Source organism: Podarcis tiliguerta (genome assembly GCF_965153285.1).
Source record: "Podarcis tiliguerta genome assembly, chromosome: 14".
Classification (NCBI taxonomy): Eukaryota; Metazoa; Chordata; class Lepidosauria; order Squamata; family Lacertidae; genus Podarcis; species Podarcis tiliguerta.
The window spans coordinates 32,171,447-32,192,065 of NC_139547.1; the positions used below are offsets into that span (position 1 = coordinate 32,171,447).

Sequence of the window (20,619 nt, forward strand, 5' to 3'; positions counted from 1 at the left end):
TTAAAAAATGAAAATGGGGAGGAGAGTATGCTGGAAGCTATGGGGTAGAAACTGCAACGCTCTGCAGCTGTTCCTTTGCCCAAGATCATCAACATCACCTTCTCACAAGCACTGGCTGTTTGCCACAGGGTTCTTACAGATTTTAGCAAAGCTTTCACTTTGGGGGGTTTTGTGTGTGAGGGGTTGCACAACCTTTCATGACACAGAAGTCTGTGGCTTTTTCTCCATCAAATCTCTAGTAAAACGTATGCATGAATGCTAGGGGTCCACGGATCTTAGCTCAACTTGGTAACCAGCCAGATTTGTTTGTGCCATGATCCTACCCTCCCTTTCAAGAAGGAGAGAACGGGGGTCTTCTGGCATTCCCCTGAGCTCAAGACCCAGTACAACTGTCAATAGCAAGCTCCTTCCCTTCTTTCGCAAAAAAAGAGGAGGAAGGGAATCCCCATAGGGCCAAGCTCAGATATTCAAAGTGAAGCATGAAGTCTTCCAACAGCTCTCCAAGTAACTCTGAGATTCAGCGCGGAATCAGGGGAAAGGTCCTTGCATTTCTCTTGTGCTTCTGAAGCCAGCTTGGTATTGCAAAGTTCTCACATTCTTCCAGGCCTAAGAGGCCAGGGGCTCTCCTTGAAGGGGGATGTGGTAGGGTTGGCCTGTGGTCTAAGGCACTGGATTTAAGCTCATCATTCTGACTGCATATGGATGGCGTTAGTGGTAGAAAACATGCTCTACACACATTAAAGTCCCAGGTTCAATCCCTGGTGTCTCCACAGAAGGCTGGAAAAAACTCGTCTGAAATCCTGACAAGCTGTTGCCAGCTAATATAGACAATAGATGGACAAATTTTCTGACTCTCTATAAAGCAGCTTCTTTTCTATTTGTGCAAAAGTTGTCCTCACCAGCAGTGACATGTCAAGTGTATTTGTGAATCCTTGCTAAAGGATTAGGGCTATTTCTTCCCATGAGCTCTCTGGAACTGCATCAGATGTTAAATTCTGTTGCGAGATTTCTGAGACCTGTTCCACAGAATTATGAAGCTGAAGATTATAAATTATCTGTGGCACTTTTACAGCGCATATCTACTCAGAAGGAAGCTGGGGCCAGTAGCGTAGCGTGGGGGGTGCAGGGGGGGCCGGCCGCACCGGGCGCAACATCTGGGGGGGGGGCGCGCTCGCACTCGCAGCTCTCTGCCCCTACCTGGCTCACTCACTCTCTCTCACTACAGTGCTGGCTGTGCGAATCCGATCTGAGCCGCCGGGTCGCCGCCCACTGTGGAGGGGAGGGTGCCAGGCGTGCGGTGCGGTGCGGAGAGAGAGCGAGGGACTATCTGGGGGAGGGACACTGCAGCAGGGGGGGGGGGGCGCAAGTTACTTGCCTTGCCCCGGGTTAGGGGGTGCAAATTACTTGCCTTGTCCCGGGTGCTGACAACCCACGCTACGCCACTAGCTGGGGCTTACCTAACAGTTAAGCCTCATTCAACCAGTGCAGGTTTCTTCTGAGTTGGAATGCAAACCATTGCATTGTTAAAATGAGCTGTCATCTCTGCCTGCTGCAATCCCTATCTATAATATCTCATTTTGTTCAACCTCTCTTTTTCCTTACTTCCCCAGTTCTCCTTACTCTTCCCTGTTCTACCTGATTAAAAAAAAATAGGGGGCAGCACATGTGCTGTTTTTTCATGTTTCTTAGTCTTGAGCACCATAAAGATCAACAAATTTATAATGACATCAGTTTCCCCATCCAGAATTCACTCCGTCCACTCTAGTCCATGCGTTTTTTGCAATAATTATTAAGAGTTCGACTTTAAGGCAGATAGGAGTCTGTGACCCTCCAAACCAAATCTTTTTTCATATCAACCTGACTTTGTTTTGACATCAGATGAGGTCTCTACACGTGATGACATACCTGGTGTGAGGGCCCAGGAAGGTTTTCAGTGGTGGCTCTTTGCATATGGAATTCTCTTCCTATTGAGGTGCAACAAACCTCATCTCTTTATAGCTTCAGGCAAATAGTCATGATGCATCTTAGAAAGAGGAAAGGCTGCTGCTATTAGTAATTGTGATTCAGTGATTTGTTGTGTTTTTTAATGCTGTTTTTATTGTTGTTATGCATTCTTATCTCCCTGGTTTTATTGCAAACTGCCGTGTGGCCGGTTCAAAGGGTGATACATAAATTATCCAAACAAATAAATAATCTCTGGAGTTGAAGGGAGTCCCACAACATCCGCAGGGAAGCAGATTCCCAATTTTAAGATGCTAGAAGCCTCTGAGATGTTTTTGCTGCAGCAGAGGGACTTGGCTTGCTCTCTGGAAACAGCACTTAAGAGCAACATCTTAGAGAAAGCACTCCCCTGCTGTGAAAGAGACTCCAAGATAAATCTCTGGTGTGACTGGGAAAGATCCATCTGAAACTCTGGAGAGCTTCTTGGAGTAATGCTCTGACTTCTATGTTCTTCCTTCTCCGCATCATACCTTGCCACCACAAGCCATCACCCATTCCCTTCTCTTCAAAGAGGAGCTTGGGGCTATTGTCCTGTTCTTCACATATCCCACAAAGTTTTCCTTCATTTTTATCTCTTATATAATATCCCTACCCATCTTCAGTTTCTTTCATTACAACCTCCTTAAATCTCCTGATGGTGGCGCTCTCTTCCCACCTCCCCAACACTATCCTCTCTATGCTCTTTCCCACATTAGAGTCTCATAGTCCCCCTTCTTAACTCCTGGATCAACTTCCCCAGTCCCTGTTTGAACCACACCACTCCACTATTTCCTGGTCCCTCCACCAGCCCCCAGCTTCCTTTTTTACATCACCTTCCACTTGATTCTCCTTATCAAGATTGCCCTAAGTGGGTGAAGGCCGCATTCACACCATACATTTAAAGCGCTATAATACCACTTTAAACAGTCATGGCCTCCCCCCCCCCCAAGAATTCTGGGAGATGTGGTTCGTTAAGGGCAGTGTTTCATTTGATTGATTGTTAAACCACTCTGAAAAGTGTAGCCCCATCTGGGGAATACTCACTCTCAGCACTCTTAACAAACTACAGCTCCTAGAATTCTTGGGGGGGGGGCATGACTGTTTAAAGTGATATCATTGAGTTTTAAATGTATGGTGTGAATGTGCAAACAGGAAGACCTTCCTCTTATACCTCTGCCACAACTGACTTGCCCCTCCTTTCACATTCCAAACATTTCATCAGTCTTACACTGCTTCAACAGAACCCCCACCTTACCATTCTTCTCTATCCTCTGGCATGCTTTCTGCCCTGGCTATCTTCCACATCCCTCCAGCTCCTCACACCTCTGACTGTTGCCCCTTTCTTCAAGGGTCTCTCATTTGCATCCCTCTATTTTTCTCACATAATAATAATAATAAATTTTATTTATATCCCGCCCTCCGCAGCCGAAGCAGGGCTCAGGGCGGCTAACAACAATCAAATAATCAAACAATCAAATAATCCAACATTCTAAAAACATTTCATTATAAAAATTAATTAAAATCAAATTAATGGCAACCGTTAAGCAAAATTCTGTGGAGGTTGCCAGAGGAGGGAGTCAGGCTGGGCCCTGACCAAAGGCCTGGTGGAACAACTCTGTCTTGCAGGCCTTGCGGAAAAATGTCAGGTCCCGCAGGGCCCTAGTCTCTTGCGACAGAGCGTTCCACCAGATTGGAGCCGCAGCCGAGAAAGCCCTGGCTCTAGTTGAGGCCAGCCTAACCTCTCTGAGGCCTGGGACCTTCAGGATGTTTTTATTTGCAGACCGTAGGTTCCTCTGTGGGGCATACCAGGAGAGGCGGTCCCGTAGGTGCGAGGGTCCTAGGCCGTATATCCCCCCCCCCACCCAGCAACTTCCCATTCTTCCGCTCCCTCAGGTACGCCCCCACCAGTCCTCCCTGCTCTCCCCACCTTTACCTCCCATTTCAATTTTGCCCACTGCCAGGCACCCCTGCCCCTAACCCTCCAAATAAACCCCAATTCCTTCCTGCTCTCCTTCATTCCTCCAAGACACCCCACCCCCTCCCTGCTGTTCCCATTGCCATCTCCTCACCCCTTCACTAAGCACACCCAAGTATATTCCTAATGCCCCGTCGTAATGTTTCCAGGGTCCCCTTTGTTTTCATCTTACAGCTCCCCAACTTTTCGCATCCCCTCCCCTCTCTCTCCGAATTACACCCTTCTTACTCCCCTCCCCCCGCCGTAGGACCCTCTGCCTTCCATCTCTCTCGCTTTTAACCCAACTTTCGCATTCCCTCCATCTCCCTCCTCTTCCAGTCTCACCCACCGCCAGCACCCTCTAAGTGCACCTCTCTTCCTTCCCACCTTCCCTAGTTTACCTCTACCCCCCTTGTTCCCACCCCCTCTTTCAATCTCACCCACAACCACGCACCCCTCCTTCCCCATCTCTCCGCCCTCCCCCATATTCTGCTCTCACTCTTCCGACCCTCCCCCCGGGACAGCGTGTGGGTCTGTGCGTGTGTTGGGGGGGTGGCGTTCCGCGCCCCGGCCGGCCGGCCTTCGCCTCAGTGGCTCCTCCTCCTCCTCTTCCCTTTCGCTGTGGCGGCGGCTGCTGTTCCCGGGGCTGCCGCGGCGCTGCTCTCTCTCTCTCCCTCCCGCTTCCTTCTTTCCTTCCTTCCTTCCGTCGTCCTGAGCTCGTCCCTCGCTCCCTCCCACTCTCTCGCTCACTCTCCTCCTCCTCCTCCTCCCGGCCGTTGCAGGCCGAGCTAAAGCAGGCGAGGCGGAGCATCTCGTCCTCCGCTGCTGCTGTTGCCGCCGCCGCGACCACCTCCTCCTCCTCCTCTTGCCCTCCCTGGCTAGCTCGCCAGCCACCCGGCCGGCCTTCTCTCTCTCCCTCCTCACGCCGCCGCGACACTCCGGCGGAGCCCCCATCCTCCATGCGGATGTGACATTTCGCGGCCGCCATTTTGAGAGGCAGCGAAGGCGGCGGAGGAGGAGCAGGCCCGACTCGCTCCCAACGCCGCCTGTCGCCGTCGAAGGAGCCCGCCCGCCTTGGCGCTGCCCGCGCCGCCGGGCCTCCCTCCTCACCGGAGCCGGCCCAGCCCGGGGGGAGGAGGAGGAGACCCAGCAGCAGCAGCAGGGCCTAGACGTCGCCCTCCTCCTCCGCAGCCACCGCCGGACCGGGACTTTGCCTCAGCCTGCACCCGCTCTGAGGCGAGCTCGGCCCTCCATCCTCCTCCTTCCTCACTCCTCCTCCCACTCCCACCCCCGCCGCCATTGGGCGAATAGCCAGTAAATACGTGCGCGTCTCGCTGCCTCCCCCGGCGGCCGCCCGCTCCCTGCCCGCCGCCGGAGTCCAGCAGCAGCAGCAGCCCGAAGCCCAACAGCAGCAGCAGCAATTGCAGCCTCACCAGCTCCAGGCCGCGGAGCCGCCCCGCCGCCAGCCGACTCAGCCCCAGTCTCTGCCTCAGCAGCTTCTGCCTTTCCAGCGCTCATCGCCGCTCGACGCGGGGCCTCCGCAGCAGCAGCTCCTGCCGCCGCCGCCTCCTCGCCCTCCTCCCTCAGCCAAGGCCCAGGCCGCCGAGCCTGAGCTCCCGCAGCCCGACATGAACCACCACCAGCAACAGCAACAACAGCAGCAGCAGAAGCCCGGGGAGCAGCAGCTGAGCGAGCCCGAGGACATGGAGATGGAAGGTAAGGGGCAGGGGGTTTTGCGCTGTGTGGGGGGAGGCTGCAGCCTCCCCTGCTTCGCAGATTGCAGCCTGCATTTACTCCACCTCCCACACATTCTTTCTGCGCCCCCATTTTCCCCTCCTTTCAGCATCCTCCCCCCACCCCCTCATCTCAAGTGTCTTTTGCAATCCATTCCCACTCTCCTCCCTCCCCCCCAGGACGGTGACTCCTCTGATTTGGTTCTGCAGTTCCTCCACAGACACATACACCCACCCCCCTCAACATCCTGGATGGCACTGGACGTGGTAGTCCCTCTCCCCTCCCTCTTGTTTTTTAAACCTCCTTTGAAATAAATAATGAGCGTACACCCCTGTTCTTCTCCTTATGATTTCTCCTTCTCCAACTATGTTCTCATCCTGGCACTTATTGCCTCCTGCACCCCTACTGCAGTCCCTCCTGCATGTTGTATCTAGCTATCTTTTGCTTCTTCTGTTGACCTTAGGAGCCTCACACTTTTTCTCAGCTTTTGTATCTTATATTTTAAGTTTCTCTGCTTTCTTCAGCATCTCCCCCACGCACCCTTTTCTCATACGCTTAGATCCATGACCTCAGTTCCAAAGCCCCCAGATTCTGTGTTTCTCCCATACATTCACTTTTACTAAACACTTTTCCCCTTTGCATACCTTGACTCTCTTCCTTATTTTCTTCTCCCTTGGCCCCTAATACTATGTAGGCTTTTGATTTCCTAACTTTATAGTACCCCCTCCCCCAGTTTTCCCCTTCCTGGCATTATCTCAACTTTGTGGGAACTCCAGTCACTTTATCTTTCAAGCCTGCAGCTATCTCATCACTTTACTCTGTGCCTCCACACAGTCTAACACAACACTCCTGCAGCACCATATCCATGTTCTTATCCATGCCATATCCGTGGAGTCATATTTTTATTCCTTTCCACTCTGCCTAAACTGCGCCTTCAGATCTTGCTTTCCAATTTCTCTCCCTTAGGCATATAAAAAAGCTTATACCTCTCTCTTCCAACTCAGTTGAATGTTGAAAGAGGCACATAATGCATCTCATCTCTGTATTCCATAGTTCTGCACCCATTTTACCCACCAACCTTTGGATTGCCTTGACCTTTACAGGTCTCCCCTTTCTGTGCTCTCTCCATTCTCAGTAATCCCTGCAGCATCTCTCTGCACAAGGCACTGCTTGGTCGTCTGGAAATACACTCTTAATTCCTCTCTATTCCTCATCCACTACAGGGACACGTATCTTAGTTCTGTGGCCGGCATCCTTTCCCTGTAGCCTTCCTTCCCCTCTAGGGCTGGGGCCTCCTTTTCCCCTCCTGCCCCACCGGCCATGCCTGCTTTTCCTTGAAGATACCGGGCAGATAAGGCTGCTGCTCCAGGTCCTATCCCACCAGCCAACTTGGAAAGACCTTTGGGAAATATAAGGGTTGGCTTTCTCCAGATCGGAGAGCCGCCTTTCGTTTGACTCTTGTGTGCGCTGTGAGGCCGAAGTTGAAAAGTTTTAGGAAGCCGGCGAAGAAGTGGGGGTGGCGGCTCTGCTTGCTTTCCAGGCTGGGGAACGGGGTGCGCGCGCCTCTGTGTATGCGAGCTGGTTTGGCGCTCTTGGGGCGGGGCGCGGCTGGTGGGGCCGGGAGGCTTGTAAATTGGGGGTGGGGAGAGAGAGAAAAGAGGTGTTTCCCATAGAGAGAAACCCCCGGGGGGGGGAGAGTTTGTCCCTCTCTTTCGTGGAATTTGGGAGTTCACTTCTTGTGGAGAGCTCTAGCGTGAACATTATGAGCAAAGCATCTTTCTCTAGAAGGAAAGCTTGAGAAAGCGGCGGACACTTCGGTGTTCCAATATTGCTTCTTTGCAGGGCTCCGAGATCGGTTGACCTCGAGCAGGAGGTGCTTCTTTGCAGTGTATTTTCGGGGTCGGGGGGTGGAGAAGGAACGGTGTCGAACTGGTTATGGCAATGGGGGGCCTCGGTGATATCCCTTTTCTTGGGACAGATCGCTGCGCTCAGGAATGCTGCTTTCTCCCCAATCTCCCCCTCCCCCTGACTGTTGATTCCGGCAGCCGCTCGGCGTTTGGGTTTTTTCCCTTTCTTTCTAAAAGCTTCCAGCCCCCTTCTATTGTATCCTGCACACAGCCAGCCACGCGAGATGCTCGCCATTTTTAATTGGGCCACTGCTCTGCTCGTACTAGGGGTTATTTACAGAAAATGCATTGGGATGGGGAAGGGCTCTCGATGCGGGACGAATCCTCTCTCTGGGTAATGCTCTTAAATATGTAGTCATAGGGCACTGACCCTGCTCAGTCATCCCAGGGTGGGGGAAGGAAGAAAACACTCCCAGGGATCATGCTCCAGGTCTTAAAGGTGCAGTCCTGTGCCGGTCTACTTGGGGCTCACTCCCATGTAATTGTATAAGATTGTAGCCATAGTGGTTTAAAATAAGGAAGGCTGCATCATATATAGATATAAAAACAACAACAAAGTTTTCTTTTCTTCTATGCAGAAAGTGCTGATGACTTCTTAGAAACAGTATTAAAACCCACCATCTATTCTCTCTATATCTTGATCAGTAACAAGATTAAAGACTTTGGGGATCAGAAAATCAAAAGCATCCCTGCAGAAAGGTGATCAAGATGTTGCTATCCTTAAGAATAATAAAAATATTCAGACTGGCTTCGGTGTTAGCCTAAAAGGTGATTAAACCATAAAAGTGCAGGGCGATTGGTTAAAATAGAGCTAAAATGTTGTCACTTTTGCTGTTTATGGTAGAATTAAGATGGGATTGCCATGGGCACTGTGAAAATAGCATGCTGAATTAGATGGGCCTTTGCACTGATCCAGCTGGGTCTTCTGATATTAATGTACATGAAAACAAATATGTGATATGATTGTGTGTGTGCGTAGATTTTTGTGTTTCATATGCAGGAACTTCTTATTACTGTATCTTGAGAGCCTTCACCTAATATCTGAAATGGTACAACCCACCTAGAGGTTGAGAACTATAGAGTGAGAACTAGTCATGTGTTACTTTGTGGCAAGTTAAGAGACATGTACAAATTTATTGTTGAAAGAGCTGTTTCTGTATCTGCTTGGTATCAAGGCACAGGCTCAGAGTATGTATTCTAGTTCCCTACATCAACCAGAGCATTAGCTGAACTTTAATGGGTCATTCTCCTCCCCTTTCAGTGGGACTTAAAGACTGAGTATTTTGAAATGTACTGGTTAACCTTTTGCTAGCTGAAAAGTACAGAGCATCTTGCAAATTCAGGTCTGGACCTTGGTTACAATGGTCAGTTTGATCTTGCTTCATGCTTGAAGGTCCTGTGTCCTCTACGTACTTAGTTTTGATATTGCAGTAAAGTAAAACACCACTTTATTCATTTATTTGCCAAATTTTTACATTGCCAACATTAAAAAAAACACATTTTTTGTTATTTACAACTAAGTTTGACCCCTCCCACATCAGTATGTATGAACTTTGACCTTTTTCACATGAGCTCTATTACTGATATTTGAAAGATTTCTGATAAGTTTCCAAGGAATCCTGGAGTATTCCATCACAATGCAGTTGCCTTAAGAACATTTTCTGTTCGTAAAAGAGAAGAGGGCTGCATCTCTTTACCACAGTCAAGCTGCAGAAGAGAAGAGGAGAAAATGCACTTGACCGTATGGGGATGAAGAGAGAATGTTTTGGGTTAAAAAGGTTGAACTGCCATCCACATAAAGGTGGTGCTCAAATCCATATGAGATGATCCACACATGAGGAGCCCCAGACCAGAGAAGGAAAGCACAGGAAAGACTTCCCCAAATGGGAATACTGAAATGAAACTTAGAAAACTAGGAAGAGAACCAACTGAAGAAAAGAACCACAGAGAAAGGGGGTCAAACAAGAGAGGGTTTTCAACTGTAGCCAAGGCAGCAGGGATGTCTTGGGAGATGAGTGCTGTGTAAGGAGACCTTTGGACTTGACATGAGATCTTGGTTTCTATACCTTACTAAGGATGCTGCTCCCAGTAATAATCAGTACTGATGATATATGGGAATGGGGTCCTAGACAAAGGTTATGAATAGATTGTCTTGGTATTTACATAAAGCTTTACAGTAAGCAAGAATGCTGACAACATTTTCTTAGAATGTTCTGAAGCTGATGCAGACCTATTCTCTTTCTCCTCTTGACTTCTGGAAATACTGCTAATATTTTTCTTAGAATTATTCAGAAGCTTTCTCCTTTATTGCAGCAAACATGTTTTTCTTTTTGTTGTTAATGCTCTTGTGTTTAGACTCTGATACTGCCTTCAAGTCATTTATAAGTCAATTCTTTTATTGCTTCCATTCTTCTTAATTACTTTCCCTTTCTCAGTAATATCCAGTTTAAAAAACTCCAATCAATGTATTGTTGATTTTGCAATTTGATTTTACAGCACTGCAAAATAGCACACCATCACAAAAGATTATCTGTATACAGAAGAAATGTGATCAAATGCTGAACTTGTAACATCAGGCAATAGCTTATAACAAAGCTTCAGATTTTTCATTTTTTACCATACTTATTTGAGGCAGAATAGAAACAGTGAATTCAGTTCACTGTGAAGAATTTAGTAAAAATAGTTGTTGTTGTGACAGGAGCAGTTTTCATCTGCAAAGCAGTCTACAGTATTATAGAATGGGATGCTGTTTCTGCCTTTTGAGTTGTTATTTACTGTTATCATAATTAATTTATTAATCAGCTTCTACACAGTTGTCTCAAGACAATGTACAATAATGCTGCCAGCAGCTCAGAGACATGTATGAGAGAGTCCACAGGCCTCTAATTGTACTGTGAGGGGATCAAAAACTTCTAGCTGTTTGTGAACATTAAGATATCTTAGCGCTGTTTAGGAAGTTTAGTGCTTTTCGAAGAAGCATTTCACATGACTATTTCAACTCACTTTTGGTAATTGGCTGGGTGAATGCTCCAAAATGAATCCACTGACTACCTGGATCTTGGCTTGGTGAACCTGCATATGTCTGGGAGATGTCCAACCCTTCACAAGTCTTGTTGCCATAAAAATAGAATCCTAGTCTACCTTTGAAGCAAAATCACTTGGTTTTGCTTGTTATCTCTCTTTGAATTATTGAAATGAGTGCTGCTGCTGCTTGTTTTAAACATGGTTTTAAGCAAGATGGATTTTGATGTTGTATGCTTCTTTGATTGCCTTGTGGCAGAAATTCAGTTAACATATTGTATAAATATTTGAATATAAATTATATTTAAAAAATCAGAAACTTTTGTTTCAGACTTCTCTATAGTTTTAAGGCTTGAGAGGATGACATAGAAATGTAGGAGGACGGGGAAAGGAAGACATCCATTTATACCAAAGGGTCAATGCAAAACTTTCTCCCTTTCTTTTATCTTTTGAAACACTTCTTTCTGCCATTAGTGCTTCTAGTAAATGCTGGACTATGTAGCACTTGAGAATCAGAAGTGCTGTAAACTTTCAGGAGGGAGCTTGGTGGAAAGAAGTAAATGGCAAGCTGGCATCACTTTGGTCTTTGACAGGCACACAATTTAATAGATAACAGCAATTTTATAGTAAATTGTATTAAAATACGATAATAAATAAATCTGATGTCAAACCAAATCAGTCTTGTTAACTGACTAGGTATGCTTCATACACACTAGTTATGATGTTGGTCATTATAGTAATGCATAAGGTTTCTAGGAGAATAGCATATTGATAAATCTCATTTCCAAGGGGGATAGTTGTCAAGATTTCTAGTGTTATAAATGCCCCTTTGTCAGTGTGGTAAATATACATTGGATTGTATTCAAAGTTACTCATACTCAGAGTAGACCCTCTGAAATGAACTGACATGATTACTTAGGTTCATTAATTTCAGTGGGTCTTCCCTGAGTAAAACTTTGTTGGATACAACCCATTGCTTGATCTTTGAAGAATGGTGGTGTGCACTTGAGGACACAGTAAATAAAAATATCACATATAGCTTAGAAATGCATGCTAAAGTCCATAGGGATGTTTGCCTGTTTCATGCATATTGCTAAACCAAAGTTTAGTATTCTGTAGATGCAGGAGCCTTGCGTTCATGTGCTGTTTTTTCTTGTGTGACCAGAAGAAGAAGAAGAAGAGTTTGGATTTGATATCCCGCCTTTCACTCCCTTTAAGGAGTCTCAAAGCGGCTCTCCTTTCCCTTCCTCCCCCACAACAAACACTCTGTGAGGTGAGTGGGGCTGAGAGACTTCAAGGAAGTGTGACTGGACCAAGGTCACCCAGCAGCTGCAAGTGGAGGAGCGGAGACCCGAACCCGGTTCCCCAGATTAGGAGACTACCGCTCTTAACCACTTCACCACACTGGAGATTAGAAGGCTCCTCCTGCTCAACTGGTTTGCTGTGTCTGAACCTGGATAAAGTGAAGTTTGCGTTAACTATGGGTTATTGAAATTAGCCAGCTTCAAACCATTGTTAATGATCTGGAACCTAGGAGTTGTCATTGGACGTAATTATGACTTGTGAAACCTCAGCTGTTAAGATTTGTGCTTCTTCCTTGTTCTGTCAGGAAGAGTCACTAAAGATGAGATAGTGTCTTGCTGCATATGTAGTTCATCAGGAAGCACACAGGCTTTTCTTAGGTGATCATATACTTTCATTTGCAGAACTGAAACACTTGTTAAACATATTTCCACCAATTGTCTATTGCTAGACATATCCTGGCTGCTGTTGATTTTGCTCATGCCCAGTGGCAGTTTGATGTTAAATTGGAAGACCAAGCAGTAATTTCTTGTTGCTTCTTTGTATACACCCCCTCCCCCAAACCAGGCTACTTTGGAGCAGAATATTTGATTTTGGCCCTTCACTTTCTGTTCTCAAGTTGGCATCTTCCATAGGCTTTACTAAGTATAAAGGCGTATAACTTTCTTAGCAAAACTGCTGATGCTGTGTCTGTATATGTATCTACCTATCTGTTTTATCATGTTGTGTAGCACTTTGAGACTTTTTTTTAAATTTAAGCAAACTATAAAGGTGGTATCCCATGAAATGCTTCCACTAGTGTAAGGTCATCTGGCTTTGTGGTGGAACGTCTCCTTCCTTTGCCTACCTGTGTCCTAAATCTGTTTGATTTCCTCCCAACCTTCTGGAGCATATTTGAGAAGGGAGAGAGGAAGCTCCATTGCACAAGAGGAAATCCTTGCAGTAGTAGAAGCACTTCAGTGAATACCACCTCCCTAAGGGATTTCTAAAAATATATATGTGTGTGTTGGGGGTGGAAACCCCACACATAAGTTTGGGAAAGGCGGGACCATGGCAGAAAGTCCAAAGTTACATTCTCCTCTCATTTCACTGGAAAATATTGTGAGTGTGACTTAAACTTAGCTATATACTGTTATGACTCGGGGAGGGGAGCAAAGCTGTATTTCTAAACTGCTATAACCCACCCTTGGACCTTGTAGTGAAGGGAAGATAAGAAATCATGTTATATTGAAGAATAATAATGGTGATTATAAATAAAAAAATTGTCCAGTAGCACCTTAAAAGGTAAAGGGAAAGGACCCCTGACAGTTAAATCCAGTTGCGAACGACTCTGGGGTTGTGGTGCTCATCTCGCTGTACTGGCTGAGGGAGCCGACGTTTGTCCGCAGACAGTTTTTCTGGGTCATGTGGCCAGCATGACTAAGCTGCTTCTGGCGAAACCAGAGCAGTGCACGGAAATGCTGTTTACCTTCCTGCCGGAGCGGTACCTGTTCATCTACTTGCACTTTGACGTACCCAGAACAAACTTAGTTGGTCTCTAAGGTGCTACTGGACAATTTATTTATTTATTTTGACTGCATCAGACCAACACAGCTACCTACCTGAACAGTGATTATGTTGCTGTTTGGTCCAACAGGTCAGCCTGTACACAGCAATAATAATAATAATAATAATAATAATAATAATAATAATAATAATAATAAAATAAATTATTTGTACCCCGCCCATCTGGCTGGGTTTCCCCAACCACTCTGGGTGGCTTCCACAGAGACCAAAAATACATTAAAATTTCATACATTAAAAACTTCCCTGAACAGGGCTGCCTTAAGATGTCTTCTGAATGTCAGGTAGTTGTTTATCGCTTTGACATCTGATGGGAGGGCGTTCCACAGGGCGGGCGCCACTACCAAGAAGGCCCTCTGCCTGGTTCCCTGTAACTTTGCTTCTCGTAATGAGGGAACTGCCAGTAGAAAATGGCACACCATGGCAAACATTCTGAAGCTGTGTTTATAGTTAAAAAAAAAATTAAAAAGCACCAAATTTCTCCAGAGCCTTCAAGGCATCTTGAAAGAATGGCAGCAAAACAGGAATTTAACTTTGTTTAATTTTTTTTTGTTTAAACAGATTTTGACACTTAAGATCATGTAAGTTCATTTAAACATGAATACATTGTTCTATTTGGAAAATTAAGAAATACAATTGCATAGTGTTATGAGTTTGGTTGGGGTGGGGATGGAAGGATGTATGCCCAAGTCCCTTCCAATTCCTGGATCCAACAGGGATTCAATTGCTTCAATAGCTAAACAAGTTTCTTTGTAATGGCCACCTAAGTATGGATAGTTAAGGTAACAAAGGAAGTGACTGTGTGCCAGAGGACAAATGGCTGTGCCCCCTCCCTCATCTGTCTGGTAGTTAGAAATACAAAAAGCCAGAGTCAGGTGTGTTAGCTGAGGCAGCTAAGAGACAGAGCCATGCCTGATTTCAGCTGGAATACGAGACTGGCTATGGGAGAAGCAAGACCTTCCTGCTTTTGGGGTGCTAATGCTATAAGCCCCTCTATCATATGCTCAGGGGTGTGTGTGAAAATAAACCATATATCAAATACACCACAATCTCTGCTACCCATCATTTTGAGAAAATCAAATCCTGGGTAAGTGCCTGGAACCCTGGAACAGTATTGTTGCTGTGAGATTGGGGTGGCAACAATACTGTTTCTAAATGGTTTCTATAGCGGCTTAGTAACTTAGTTCATTTATATATTGTGTGTACTGGGAACACACATTACTTTATTGTAAAATAAAGTTCTTCTTGAGACTGGCTTAACTTAGTACAGGTAATTAATTTACTCAAGTGAAATTGTGCTGTGCATCTAAACTGAAGCAGTTAAAGCAGTCTAGCCAGTACCTTCAATGACACAACAGGGTGTTTGGAATTGGCAGTGAAGGTGCAGAGGCAGGAGTAGACTGGTGATGAGCTGCAACTTGCCCCATCTCTCTCAAAGAGTTATTTATTAATGTGCATTATTACTAGAAAAACTTGAACAATGACAGCAGTGTTCTGAAGTCCTGCAGATTGTATGTGGATGCAAAATATGTCTTGTAGAATAGAATCAAAGGATGGAACCAAATCATCTTCTTTCTCTTTCCCCAAGGAAGATCTCTTTCCTTGTTATAACATTTGCAGATTAATTCAATTTTTTACCGAGCAGAGTTAATTCTTAACATTTGTATTTATTCTTTGTATACAGTTAACCAATGTGCATTTGTATCAACCTTGCAAATAAATTCACAGCTGTTGCTAACTTGCTCGTCTGCACACTGCTACGTTAGTCATTTGTGGCACGTTGACAGTCTTGAGGAAATAACTCTTATCCAGATTATGAAAAATGTTTAATCACCTGGGGGTGACTTTTACTCAGCCCGGGCAAGTGGATACAGTGGTACCTCGGCTTTCATACGCTTCAGGTTACATATGCTTCAGGTTACAGACTCCGCTAACCCAGAAATATTACCTTGGGTTAAGAACTTTGCTTCAGGATGAGAACAGAAATTGTGCTCTGGCGGCAGCAGGAGGCCCCATTGGCTAAAGTGGTGCTTCAGGTTAAGAACAGTTTGAGGTTAAGGAAGGACCCCTGGAACAAATTAAGTACTTAACCTGAGGTACCACTGTATTTACAACCTCACATGCACACATGTAAATGAGGCTTGCATCCTGCAAGTAGAACATATGGAGCGGCTCTTGGGTCTGGTTCAGAAACTCCAGCTGGTGCAGAATGCTGCAGCCAGATTGCTGATGGGAGCTTCTGGTCAAAAAATGTGACAGGGTTAAAACAGCTGCACTGGCTGCTCATCTACTTCTGAACCAGGTTCAAGGTTCTTGTATTGATTTACAAAGCCTTGAACAACCAGGGTCCAGGCTATCCCAGAGATAACCTGAACCCTTATATTCCAGCCTGATCACTGAGATCATTTGCAGGAGTGTCTTTGTTCATTCCCCAAGTTGGTGAGGTTCCACGGACAACAATGAGAGATAATCAGTCCTGTCCTATGGAACATTCTGCCAATAGAGATTCAGCAGCCCCCTTCTGTGCCAATCTTTAAAAGCATGCTGAAAACTTTTCTTCTGCCAGGCCTATGCAGACAATTAAGAATACATCCCCCACAATGGTCTGTTGAGGTTTGTTTTTAATTTATTTTTGCTTTCAACTTGTTTTTAACTTTTTATGATGTTTAGTTTTTTGTGGTATATAAATATTTTTTCCCTAAATAATTATTACATATGTTTTCTTGGCTGCTACTGGAAGTCCAGTTACTCCCTCCCAAATCAAGCCTGAAAATGCAATGACATTCCACCCCATGTACTAACACAACACCCTGTACAGTACTACTCTATATACAGTTTGTCTTGCTCTGTTATGAGGTAAATTGTAAAGTGTAATTTAAAAAAACCCATCCTGTTTAAGTAATATGGTGCTCAGGATTATTATTACTGTTGTTACTAATTATCCCCCCTTCACACTAAGGTGCCGGGTGGGTTACACAGTTTAAAATACAGCATTTAAAACAGTTTTAAAACCTTCTAATTACTGTACAATAAATCTCCTGCAATCACAAAACACATAGGGTGACTCCAGGGATCAAATGCATTGTGCAACTGTGATAGAATACATCTCATTGTTTTTAAGTTGGAAATTAAATTCATTCCCTCCCCCCTTTTTAAAAAAATAAACAACCTAGTTTTAAAGGAAAACTGAATTTATTGCAAACATACAATTTCTTAAACTGAATTACGGTATTATCAAACACATTGTGTCAGAAGCTGCTTTTCTATGTGAGAGAATATATTACATCAAACTTAGAAGCTTTAAGTGTTATAAAGTCTGTTGTGTATTGCGTATTTATTATGGTAACAACATTGATGTCTATGAAGATTTTAGATAAGCAGATGATTAGAAAGGACCGTGAACAGTAAGACCCTTGCACAAGGTTGATTGTAAATGTGCTCCAAGGGCAGAGGCTGGTTGTGAATGTCCTTCATCATGACTTCCTGAATGTTCATTTGAGACCATTAATCAGCATCTTAATAATCTTTATAGAAGGGAGATGGAGCAAGATTCAGATGCAGCGCTTTACTGCTGTGTAGCAGGCTACCATGCAGTACTTTTACTCTTTATTGACCATAAGGCCAGGAGGCATGGAAGCTGGTTGGGAAATTGTGTCTTTCTGTGAGCTTGCAGCAGGTCCTGGGAGTTATGAGCTGCTATGCAGTCTGTGTGTTTCAACAAAATTCATGCTACAACACTCCCTATCCATGTGTGTAAGAAACTGAATATAAATGGTTCAGAGCAGATCTGACCTGGAAGCAGAGGTGGCTTCAATGTGTTCCCAGCCCCTGTGCAAATTTTGTGACAGCAAAAGTGATGACAACATCTTAAGCCAGCTGGGTTTCTTCATAAAATCTTGCTCACCATGCAAAGGGCCATAATAATTTTTGGGCTGTATCTTCTTCTTCCTCCTCCTGCTGCTTAATACTTAGCACAAATAGCATGTTAGCCACTGTTAATGTGATAAATTTAACACATTGTGTAGGACCATTGTGCTGTGAAGCATAAAATGTTGATTTTAATACAATCCTGTCAATTTTTGTAAATGCTTTTCCTATAAAACAGCCTTCACCAGCCTGGTGCCCTCCAGATGTTTTGGACTGCCAATGGTTGTTCTGGCCAATGGTGGTGGGAGTTGTTGACAAAAACATCTAGTGGGTATAAGTTTTGCAATGGTTGCTGTTAAGTTCTTCTTACTGCTATATAGTTTTATGTGCAGTCTCACCATGTAAACTGAAATGAAGACTCTTCCATAATGGAGATAGCAAGTAGAGAGTTGTGAAATATATGCATGATATAAAAGGCTGTATAGATATATCTGTGGCTTAACTTGCTTCTTTTCTAGAAAGTGACTGTTCCAGGACCTAACGGTCTACATACTCTAATCAATGCACGTGTAGAAAAGAAAATATTTAAACTTCAGAATAATATACTGTGATTATTGGATCAACAGAATTACAGTGAAAATATTTATCTAATGAATTGGCCTCTTTGAAGTTTTTCTCTGCCCTCTATTTTTTGTCAGCAAGAGATCCAGGTCTGTAAACAAACTCATTTGGAATTAATGTGGTAATCGATTAATTGGTGCAGTTAACCAGTTAAAAGTTCGATTGCCATCTTAAAATAGAACACAAATTGGAGTCATGCCTCTAGAGATTATTCTATATCTCATTTGCAACACACTTCTTTGTGTTCTGCCTCTACCCCCTCCCCATTTCCTTGTTACTCCTTAGGAGTCCTTGGAGTAGTTAGCAAGTGGGATCTGGGCAAAGTCATGAAAGAAATTTTGCAGAGCAGTTTTCCTTCCTTTCCTTCAGGGACGTATTCAATGGCAAAAGAGAAAGGAGCAGCCCTAGGTATATTACGTGGGGTGTAGCTCATGTAAAATAGGGGCTCGCTAATACATTTGCAACTCAGTGAAGTATCTACACTGAAAAAGGTTGGTTTAAGTGTCATTTTGTAGTTATATGAGCATTGAAGGACAGCCATGTCAGCAGTTACAGTGCATAAAAATAAAACTAATTTGTAGGTAAGGTCTGCATGTCAGTTAAGGGCATGAGCACCTCTGAGATTCCTGATCTAGTTCTAGGATCTGGGAAGGAATTTTTCCAGATCCATAGACTATTATGAGTGATGGCTGGGGTTCCTAGTCTCTTCACAGCAAAGCAAATTTAACACAAGGGTAGCCAATGTGGTACTCTCCAATTTTCCCCCAACTACATATCCTGTTTTTCCTGGCTGATGGAGCTGAGGGGAGTTTTAGTCCAATAACATCTATAGCAGGCATGTCCAATAGGTAGATTACTGGACGTCTGCGGTAGATCACAGGTAGATCATTGGCTCCCCCCAAAGAAGCTGAACAACTGTGGCTCCCCTAAAAAAAGCTCAGCATTTTGCCTCCTCCCTGAAAAAACTCAACAACTTTGACCCGAACCCCCCCCCCAAAAGGGGGTAGATCACTGCCAGTTTTTAACTCTGTGAGTAGATCACAGTCTCTTGGGAGTTGGCCACCCCTGATCTATAGGATACCATGTTGACTATCCCTTATGTAAAGCGTTGCTTTGCTGTTCTCAAAAGTGTACAACTGGGCTTCAGACAGAGACAACGTTTTTGAGGGAGTATGTAGTGATGGACTCCTCACAGGCCGTCATAGATGATGGCACTTAAAGGACCTCAGAGGTTACGGGCACAAAGCAGTCTGAAATACAGCACCCCAAGTTATTGCCTGTGCACAGAATAGTGATTGAATCATATGCTGTCTTGGGCTACCTTACAGTTTGTCCTGAGGGTGGGCTGAGTAGTTGGCCTGTCAGCCACAATGCTTCTGCTGCTTTACGCCGAAGTCTACAGAAGCTGTATGTAATAAAACTGTGACCTTTTACAACCCAGCTCTGATTTTGTTGTCTTCCTTTCTACCCCTGCTTGCCACTGCTGCAAACTCAACCTTTGACCTCAGACACTAGTGTTCTCCTGCAAGTACCCTCTGCACTCTGCATTAATTGTGGATGCATAAACCAACTCTGTCTATAGTATCACTAAAGAGGAACAAGCAGCTTCTTGACATTTGTAAAAAGTTTTGTCGGTTTTCAGTGTATAAACACAATTACAGAAATTCCCTCCCCATGCCAACTTGTCCCCTGCAGGACAGATCAGTCCATTAAGTTTTGCCCCAGTCCAGTTTGTGATTCCAGTGGATGCTATTCTTCAGGATTATCATTTGACTATTTTATCAGAGGATGGCAAATTTCAGTAAAGTCATCTGCATCTCTTGTATTGTTCAATGTGTGCAGTCTCTTTGTTAATTTTTTCTGATAAAGCAATTACCCTTACACTCTGTTTCCAGCAAGGTGTTTGCAAATATTCCATTCCTTTCCAGTTCTGTACTACTATTATGTGTGCTGCCACCAGAAGAAAAATGGTTACTGTAATTCCTTTTAATAGAGGTCAAGCTGCTCTTCTCTTAAAATGGTTAGCAGCCCCAAATTTGGGGTACTTTCCACATGTTGACCTGCAGTGTGGTTTATTTCCATAAAGGGACTCTGCCAGAAGGGCTGTACGTAATCACACAGCCCAACATGTGGAATGTTGTACCTATCCTGTTGCAGCCTCTTCAGCAGAGGTGGGAGTATTTTTTTTTTATATAGCTACATGCCATCGATGTAGTAATTTAAATGTTTTTTAGCCCACAAATTATTCCAGTCCACCTCCTTAATTTTGATACCTGTGTCAGATTTCCATTGTTGTTATAAAGAATTGCATCGTCCAATTGTTAACTCATTATTGTTTCTATAAAGCATAGATAGAAGGTGGGTTTTTTTGCATGTCCGTTTGTGTGTAAAATTAAATTTTCAAATGGTGTCAGAGGTCTTGTGGAATGTGCATTAATTTCTGAATTTGATATAAAGTGCATTATTTGATGAACACATAGCCAATTTACATTCTGCATTCCAACTTTTTGGAAACAAGCTGCTTATGCACCATAAGGCCACTGATACTTTGAGGTTGAGGTACTTAGTCACTAAAAGTGACTAAGAGAAGCTGGTTTTGATCAGAAAGTTCAATGCTATTGGGATTTTGTGGAATTTAAGAAGTAGGAGGGCGGTTGAGCAATAGCTTTC

The 20,619-nt window shown here is 44.5% G+C and overlaps 1 protein-coding gene across 7 annotated transcripts in view; it reads left to right on the forward strand.

Annotated features, from left to right (window-relative positions):
* USP7 (ubiquitin specific peptidase 7) overlaps positions 1-20,619 on the forward strand; it is an 84,214-nt gene that overhangs the window by 7,103 nt on the left and 56,492 nt on the right. For 2 of the 7 annotated variants that reach the window (XM_083414084.1, XM_083414088.1), the window contains exon 1: positions 4,483-5,650. The exons of 4 other annotated variants lie outside the window; for them this stretch is intronic. In XM_083414084.1, the coding sequence (XP_083270210.1) occupies positions 5,563-5,650 (88 nt within the window). In that variant the 5' untranslated portion in view covers positions 4,483-5,562. Of the gene's footprint in view, positions 1-4,482; positions 5,651-20,619 lie in introns of those variants that run through there. One more of the 7 variants, XM_083414087.1, reaches the window with a different exon arrangement.